The 8997-nt window shown below is 34.4% G+C and overlaps 1 protein-coding gene and 1 long non-coding RNA gene across 5 annotated transcripts; one reads left to right on the top strand and one right to left on the bottom strand.

Moving 5' to 3' along the window:
- Positions 1-297: 297 nt before the first annotated feature.
- On the bottom strand, positions 298-8128 carry LOC112715157 (ATP-dependent Clp protease proteolytic subunit-related protein 2, chloroplastic). Of its 4 annotated transcripts, none has more exons than XM_025766924.3 (10): positions 7985-8128; positions 7233-7726; positions 3813-4076; positions 3605-3727; positions 2697-2817; positions 2375-2512; positions 2146-2262; positions 1172-1288; positions 974-1069; positions 298-647 (listed from the first exon to the last, which is right to left on the bottom strand). In XM_025766924.3, the coding sequence occupies exons 3-10, from the start codon at positions 3851-3853 to the stop codon at positions 510-512; spliced, it is 891 nt and encodes a 296-aa protein (XP_025622709.1). In that variant the 5' UTR covers positions 3854-4076; positions 7233-7726; positions 7985-8128; the 3' UTR covers positions 298-509. The 4 variants fall into 4 exon arrangements, with proteins under 4 accessions (XP_025622709.1, XP_025622711.1, XP_025622710.1 ...); XM_025766926.3 differs by having other exon boundaries at positions 1172-1240; XM_025766925.3 differs by having other exon boundaries at positions 3813-3986.
- LOC140175813 (uncharacterized) lies at positions 8106-8743 on the top strand. The gene is made up of 2 exons (XR_011866434.1): positions 8106-8229; positions 8496-8743. It is a non-coding gene; the product is annotated as an uncharacterized lncRNA (long non-coding RNA).
- Positions 8744-8997: the final 254 nt, after the last annotated feature.

Genomic DNA, 8997 nt, shown 5'->3' with positions numbered 1-8997 from the left:
AAGTATACAAATATCTAAATAACTGCTACCATTGTTTATTTCCTAATGTGTGACGTATAGATGCATACCATGTACTAGTGACTTGACAAGAGAAATTGCTACTTATTTCAATAGGAGCAGGAATTTGTTTCTCTTCAGTAACTCGCTCTAATTTGTGTTGACCACTATGCACAAAAATCTTAAAATATCTAATCATCTTTTTGGGTTAATTTTCCAGGGAATGATATATCTAGCATTTTGGGCAGGAGCAATTCTTATATAAAATCATGATAAGAAATGGGGATGTGGTAGAGTTACGAACTTAAAGCTTCAACTGCATTATTTACTGCTTTCAACAAGTGGAATTCATCCATTTCTGAACAAGAACCAATTATCTTTGGCAACAATTTCTAACTATTCAAATATTATACATATTTCTGAAAATAATTAAGGAGATAAATAAAACACGAGAAACAATCCTAGTTCTGTAATATTATGAGTACTCTGGCTGGGTGACAAACCGTGAGTTCTTAACCAAGGCCTGTTCCTGCCTCCTTGTTAGGCGCATCAGCCTTAATGCGTGGTGGCCTCACAATTCGATCAATAAGCCCGTAATCAAGAGCCTCCTGTGCGTTGAAGCGTTTCATCCTGCCCAGGTCTTGGGTGATCTGAATGCCATTAAAAATTAGTTTCAAATGATAAACACTTATAATTTAATAAATACCCAGGAACTGACACAAATGATCATAAAATGGAAGCAAACTACAAACTTAAGGGCCTATTTGGTTTCCATTTCCACTTTCAGTATTGTCTATTTTCAAGATTATGTAAGGGAAAGAGAAAACAATAAAATCTTGATTGTTGTCATTTTTTTCCTCGCAAAATCATCAAATTGGAAGTAGAAACTAAAAATAGAAACCAATCAGGCCTTAAGTTTTTAAGATAACAGGTTTTCATGTTCATCTCCATGTATTTCATTGTTGAATGAACTGACCCTCTCGACAGGCTGGCCTGTTTTCTTAGCCAACTCGTTAAAGAGGTAATCTCTGATTCTTAAAAGCTCATTTGCTTCATTGCGGATGTCATCAGCCTGTCAAAATTTACAAGGCGTTAGCATAAAGAGTAAAAGCGATCATATTCACACATCTGAGGAGTGATAATAACCTCAATCTCAGAAGAGATATCTACATACCTGACCCCGAGCAGCTCCCGCTGGAGATTGCAGAGCAACTCTGGAAAGAGGCATTGCAAAGCGGTTGCCCTCAACAATACAGCAGACCATCATCACAAAGTTAATAGATGTCGGGAACTATTTTCATAACCCATTAGACATCAATAAACACAAATACAAGCACATCACAACAAATTGCAGAAAAGTAAACAATACAACATGAATGTGACAACACAATGGAATGGAACAGAAAGTGGAAGCTTAAGATGCAAATAAGGATGGACTTCACAGTATAAATTAGGAGACTTTGGAGAGAGATACTGCCACTCCCTTTGTGTGATTTTTCAAAATTATGTTCCATCCTCGCTATTTAATTTTCCATAGTGATGAGAGAAAATTTTTCATTGTGAGGGTAATTTGGGAATAATATTCGTAGAGGATTGGCATTGTCAATTAGGGAGTGGATATTGGAGTGATAATATCCACTCCCTATCAATTACCATTCTTTTCTTTTTTACTGAATTTTTATAAAGAGTTGGAAGGAGGGAGATCGGGCCTTTCAATGTGATCCCAAGTCTGTATATAGTAGACTGCCCCCCCTATTTAGATTCAAACTACAAAACTTTCCATCTTTTACCTTGTAACAAATGTAACACAATTGATGTTACTAATAACAAATTGACACGTCCTATCAAGAACGCACTAGGCAGCACATAAGCAGCATAAGAAAATATTTCTTCATTTTTTTCTTGTTATATTGACTACTGAGTGATTTATTAATGCTCCAATTATTTCAACCGTCCCCTTATCTCAGGCATAATTTTTATTCATATTAATCGTGAAGAAACAACTGTAAGATGCAACAATAAATCTCGTCAGTCACACAATGTCATGCATGATTACATGACGTTGGAAATCACTATAACCTCTTAATCAAACAGAGAACTTTCACAGTTTGTATTAACAGATACTCAGATAGTAATATAACTCGATACCTTTTCTCCGGCTGCAAGAAGAAATGCTGCAAGATTATAGGCATAGCCAACACAATGGGTGGTTACAGGACTTTGCAAGCTCTGCATAGTGTCATAGATAGCCAAGCTTGGTGTAAGCTGCACAAATAACAAGCTTAAGCATGTTAAAAACATGACTAAGCAACACAAAGGTGGGCACAAAAGAGAAATATTTAATTGACTAAACATCTAACACTAGAAGAAAACTTACATCTCCACCAGGACCATTGATGTACATATACATCCTCTTGGCGTTATCTATACTGTCAAGATACAGCATGGTTGCCAATACTTGGTTACTAAATTCTTCATCTATGTTTTGTCCAATGAAGAGAACACGCTCTCGATACTGCATCCAATAACCCTTTACTTTTAGAAATGTTTTAAAGAGTGATGGAAATCATAAGAAAACTAGAGGTTCATGTGTAACGATCTATTTCTATGTGAGTATGTGACGCGATGTTAACCAGCATCTTTTAGATGCAGAAAAACATAATATTAATGATATATATTAAGATGTATTATTGACTTACAAGGGCATTCCACAAATCAACCCATTGCCAAGTTCCTTCACCAGGTGTCCTATAGGGGACTCTAGGGGTCCCTATGGGCATCATTTGAATTTGTGCCCTTGCTGGTTTGTGATTAGCATACCTGAAAATATGCAAGATTTATACACCTTGTATCAATCTCTTAATTAAAAGACGTGTTTGACATTAGTGAAAACTCTTCTAAGTATATCGTTTTTATCTGATATAAACTATGCTTTATTTGTTAACTTCACTTTCACTATGTCAAAGATTATCAACTATTGTGTAAAGCCGTAAAGACTAAAGAAGATTCTTCATAATTCAAATTTGTTAGAACTTACAAAAAGAATAATCCTTGTTATAATATATAATAGTAATCATGACAAACTCAATTGTAGTTAAAAGTTACTCGCTAATCCAAACAACAATATCAAAGATATGATACAGCATAGCTTTCTGCAACAAGAAAAATTGCATTAGAGTGGACCGAACACATTATGCTGGAAAATTTGGCAATCAAAGGGATGTACCTACAAAGCATACAGTAGCAACATAACATAATAGACCAACCACAAAATTTAAGCATAAAGAGACAATTCACTATTGCTTTCAATCTTCAAATTTTGCAAAAAGACCGTTCCTTCATGGAATGTATCAGCTGAAAGCGCACAATTCTAGGCATATAACCAAGTATATGTTAATTGCACATATGAATACAGGTATAAGAAAAGCAATTCAAATACAAAACTATCATCATCCATGCCAAAGCTTATTTTTGCAAAGTTAAGCACACACCAAAAAATGGCACCAATTCAAAATAAGGCAAACTGCAGAAGCTAAAGAACAAAACTTTCTCCATTAACAAAAACAGAAAAAAAGGGGAAAAATCACAAATGTGGTCAGACAGTTACCTGCAATGCAGACTCTTGTGAACTTTTCCGTAGAACTCAGCGGAGACATTAGGTTTACACGCAAGGGAATTAGGGATACTTGGAGATTGAAGTTTCAACCCTGAGTAGAGTTTTGTGGCGCAACTGCCACATCAAAAAGAGAAAATAAAGAGTCAGTTAGTAATTTAGAGAAACTGTGGGAAACACACAATGGGAAGGAGAAGCAAACCTAGGAGGTACAGCAGCAGTGATATAGGGTGCAACCGCCATGTTAGCTTTTTGAGGTAACGAAGAGATAGGAGAGGGGGGAACGCACTATTTGAGCTTGAAGAAAACTTCAACCAGATACAACACTCGCTCAGCTCTGAAGATGAACTTCAACGACAACGCCCTTGTGATCCTCCTGGAATCAGAACCTCCTTCTTTTATTTATTTATTAGCAATGTTACCCAAGGTTGCGAGAACCGAACCGGTCAATGAACCGGTGAAGCGACTGATTCAATAGTTTAATAGTTCAATCAGGGTTCAACCGGAGTTCAACCGATTTAATTAAATATAAAATAAAATTATTAAAAATTTAATACATAATTTGAAATATTTAAATTCAATGAATTGTAAGCTAATAAAATTCAAAATTTTACGATTTCACATAATAAATTATCTATAATTTACCATTAAAAGTTCCAAATAGCTTCAAACATCAAAATTTATAACTAAAAATAAAATCAAAATACGCATAAGTAAACTAACACAAGTATTCAATATTAGTTAAAATCAATTATTTGGTATTCTTCAAACCAATTAAAAAAGATAAAGCCGCAGGCGCAGTGGCATATGGAAAAGACAAAACCGCAGGTGCAGTGGAATACGGAAAAGATAAACCTCTGGTGAGTACGAAGGAACTAAGAAGCAAGCAAACAAAGCTTCCAATGCTATCGGAGAAACCGTTATAACCGCTAAAGATAAAACATCAGCCACTTATGACCAAGCTAAACACAAAGTCGCTGAAGCATATGCTTCTGCCAAGAAACCATGACTTCATACCTAAGCTTTGCAATGCATAACAAATTTTGGAATTTCAAATTAGGGAAAGAAAGAAAACAAAGATAGCCTTAGTAATTAGGGCATCGCTGTAGTGTTGGATATTTTAGGACCCTATTATGTATTAAGTGTATCGTGAAAATTTATGTACAATCAATTTTACGTAAAGTTAATAGTTAAGAACATTAAATAATTTGATTATTTTAAAATTTTTATTTAATGACTCTCAACTATCAACTTCACATAAAGTATGCACCTGAATTTTTATCTAAATGTATATACGAAAAAATAAAAATCAATATCGTTAAAAAATTATGACAATTAGCACTGGTTGTAGTTTCAAAACAAGTACTTTAAATTTATAAATTTTTTACATAATTGACTGGTATGGTCAATATTATTTGTACTTTTTTTGTAAGAGTAATGATCAATTATAAAATACTCAAGCAATTGAAATTATAAACATGATTGTTTTTTATGAACTTGAGACAAGTAAAAGGGCAAATTAAATGGACATTTTGTAAAGAGTTGCATATATTAGATGGAGCTATTATTTTAATAACTCTAATTGCAGCTTGATAAAAATGTTTTTTGTTGTAAGTACTATTCTTAAAATATTATTGAAGATGGAGCAACTTATTTATAAAAAAAAGACAATGTTTATGGTGTTAGTTATTCTGATTTGAATTTGTTTTGATCTTACGCCTGATGAAAATTCTGGGAATGGCTAATATTCTTTTTTAAGCATCACATACAACAACAATTTTAAGATGTTTTGAATTCAGTGCCATCTCATTTTAAGATATCAAAATTACCTTTTTGGCAGTTAAGAGATAATTGATGGTGTAATTTGATTTGTTATGTTAAACAATTTCAATAAAATGTTATCACTTTTAGCCAAGGTTCTGAAAACCAGACCGGTCATCAAACCGTTTTACACTGGTTCATTGGTCCAACCGGTCCAATCAGTGGTTCAACCAGAAAATCGTTTTAGAATAAAAATATAAATAAATTATAAAGGACCAAAGATGAGGGTACTCCAAGAACTCCTATTAGATGCAACAGCATTCAACATTATCACATATTCTCACACACACATACAAAGCCTTAACTCAAAGAACAACCACAACAAGTGACTTGGAAAGAAAATGTAAACACCGAAACAATCACAAGCATACAGAACATGTGAATATTATTATAGCAAACATAATAATAAAATAGCTCTTCTAATGCTTCTCCGAAAATATCCCAAATCAAGAAAACTACATAATTTGATCCACTTGATTCAGAAAGCTACATATATTAGAAAAATTAAGAATCAACTAAAAGAAAAAGAAAAGGAAGGCCTGGTTGATTCGATTCAATTGCCTGAGATGAAGAATCAAACAGGGATGAGAAGCTGAGAGTTTAAATGTTAAACCTCAATATTCAAATAACATGACTCCATTATTGTTATTATTACACCCTTCTAATGTCACAAACTCGATATATATTATAGTCCATTGACACTTGTGTATTCACAACTTGGCCTCATCATTCTGATTCATACCTTAAGTAGAAGAAAAAGTCCCAATCAGCTTTTGTTACAATTTTATCCAGAGAGTTGGGGTTTTGGTTCGGAGTTCATGCCAATGATAATGACGAGAGGGATGAATCCGTGAATCAGTCACATAGGCAGGGCAAATTTTAACAAAGTTCATCACAATGATTAACAACAAAAAGCACTGAAGGACACTCAGTAATATAGGCAGTGCAAATTTTAACAAAGCTCATCACAATGATTAACAACAACAAAAAGCACTAAAAGAACAGTGAATCAGTAACATAGGCAGTGCAAATTTAAAATTTAAAATTTATCATCAAATACAATCAGTGAGCAAAGCCAATCAATCAAGCACTGACTGAGCATTCTGTTCTGATTCTGCGACTGGGAAGCAACAAATTCAAGTTACAGCAACAAATTTAACAAATCCTAGTAAAGTCCCAATTTACAGCAAAAAGGCAAATTTATTAATTACCAATTCACAACATGCAGAAATACAGGGAGAAGGGAAATCTGAAAAAGAGAGAACACTAAACCAAAACATTAACCAATAATCACAAAACACTAAACCTTCACCCAGCAATTACAAACTTAGCACATTATGAAACATTCCAAAACACTAAACCTTCACCCAGCAAAACCAGCAACTACAAACAAAGCCATCAGTCAATTTGAACAAAAAAATTAAGAGCCATCAGCCTACAGCATTCAACAATATTGCAACAAACAAATTAGGATTCATCAGCAACTGGTAAACCAGTAAAACACTATCAGAGCCATCAGAGTAAGTATTACCGACTAAAACACTAAAACAGAGTAACAGAGTAAGTATTACTGACTAACATAGCAATCAGAACCATACATACAAATTTGCAAATTTGTAAAATTTCCACCATTAACCACCAGCAAATACAAGGGAATACCAAAGTGGAAACCAAGACGGAAGACCAAAGAAGAAGAATTGAAGAACCAAACTTCAAAGTTCAAACCAAGACCGAAGAAGAATTGAAGAAAAATGGAACAAAAATTGAAGGAGAAGACCGAAGATGAAGACGAGCCACTGACCTGGGTTCCGTGCCGAGAAGCCAGCGAAGATGAAGAGTACCCGCCGAGTTACTGGGTTAGGGTTCGACGACCTGGGGACGGCGGCGGCGCTGACGACCTGAGGACGGCGGCGGCGCTGACGACCTGGGAACGGCGGCGGCGCTGACGACCTGGGAACGGCGGCGACGATGGAGGGCTAGGGTTCCTTCGCTTCAGAGTTCTCCAATCTCCGGTACAGGGAGTATAGTGACAAGTGATTAAATGAAATAATGAATGAATGATTGGGGGAAGAGGGAGGGGGGTTTGGTTCACGCGTGGTTCCCTCTTTTTCAGCGGTTTTCCTTTGAGCGGTTATACGTGGAGGATCGGACCGCTTGATCGCCGGTTCCCAGTTGAACCGGTTTGACGGCCAGTCCGATCCGGTTTTCAGAACCATGTGACTTTTCCATATGCTGCTGCGCCTTTTACTTTCTTTGAGGCACTTGAAGCCGTTTCTGAAGCGTAGTGGGATGTATCTACACAGCACACAATCATCAATTTTTCCAAAAATAATACTCAAGTTCTAATTAGGGTTTTAATGTTTTATATATAATAACATATAAGATGAACAATTTAACAAGGAACTACTTCAATTCTCATTTTTCGTATTTTAAAACTATCACTGTGTTTGGATAATGAATATTAATAAACCAAAGAGAAAAATTACTTGTTCTTGTGATGTTCAATTTCTTGTTTGATCTTGGACTCATTATTTATTACTTAAAGACACTCACCCGATGCTGCAGATTTAACTTTTTCCGTGGCATTGGAGGCTGCTTCTTTAGCTTCAATCTTTGCGTTCTGTGCTATTTTGGCTTTTTCACTGCTTTAACCTTTTCTGCACTTGGTCATCATGTATGTTCTGCTGTTTTTGCGCGTCATTACTGTTCGCCTGGAAGTGTAGCTACGTTTATGAATTGGTTCACTGCCTCACTAGTAAACTTGACTGCTAACATGCTTCTAGAATGGAGTAATCCAGGTATTTTCTCTCTTTCCTAGCTCCCTAGGCCACTTTATATATTCATATTTAATATTTCTTCTTTGTTTATTATTTTCTCTTTATTTGCAAATCACTTTTTTAATCGATGGCCATTTCTTTTTATGTTGCCTTCGTATAATAAAGAAGGAAAGTTTAATTTCTAAAAGTTATATTTTTAGGATTAATTTCTTTTCTTTTCTTTTTTTTTATGAAGAGGCTACAACTTTTTATTTTGACTTAATTTAATAGAATCTTGTTTCAACCAGGAACATTCACAATTTATGCAACCTTTTCTGCCATCACCCTTGCTTTTGCAATACTATGGATTTCTGAGACCAAGGGCAAAACATTGGAAGAAATTCAGGCATCATTTAATATATAATTATGTTGATGAATACAAAATACATATACGTGGTATTTTAATTGTTTATTGTATAGTAAGCTTCAATTTTGTATGCACGGGAGATTCTAGACAGAATAGTAAAATTTCTATGCTTTGTGACATTAAAAAAAAGTGTTACGGTACAGTAATAAATTCATACGTACGTATGGATACATTTAAAATATGGACAAGTAGTAACAAATCATGTGAAATTTATTTTCCACGTCAGCATTTAATTTTTTTAAATATATATTATATCACCACTTTTACTAATATACTCCGTTAATTAAATAAAAATAAAAATATATTTTTTATTTAATTTTATAAAAAGTCTTAAACATCCTTACTTTATTTGATTAGACAAAAATACTCTTTTAAATCAATCA

The sequence above is a fragment of the Arachis hypogaea genome, chromosome 10 (assembly GCF_003086295.3).
Source record: "Arachis hypogaea cultivar Tifrunner chromosome 10, arahy.Tifrunner.gnm2.J5K5, whole genome shotgun sequence".
Lineage (NCBI taxonomy): Eukaryota > Viridiplantae > Streptophyta > Magnoliopsida > Fabales > Fabaceae > Arachis > Arachis hypogaea.
The sequence above is the reverse complement of the archived record's forward strand: the minus strand, read 5'-3'. Positions and strand labels throughout refer to the sequence as shown.

Coding starts and splice junctions, on each gene's coding strand:
- LOC112715157 (XM_025766924.3), bottom strand. CDS start 3,853: ATGGCGGTTGCACCCTATATCACTGCTGCTGTACCTCCTAG. Junction 2,513..2,696: donor TTGATTTGTGGAATGCCCTT/GTAAGTCAATAA, acceptor TATTGGATGCAG/TATCGAGAGCGTGTTCTCTT. Junction 1,289..2,145: donor TTCTTGCAGCCGGAGAAAAG/GTATCGAGTTAT, acceptor TTATGAAAATAG/TTCCCGACATCTATTAACTT.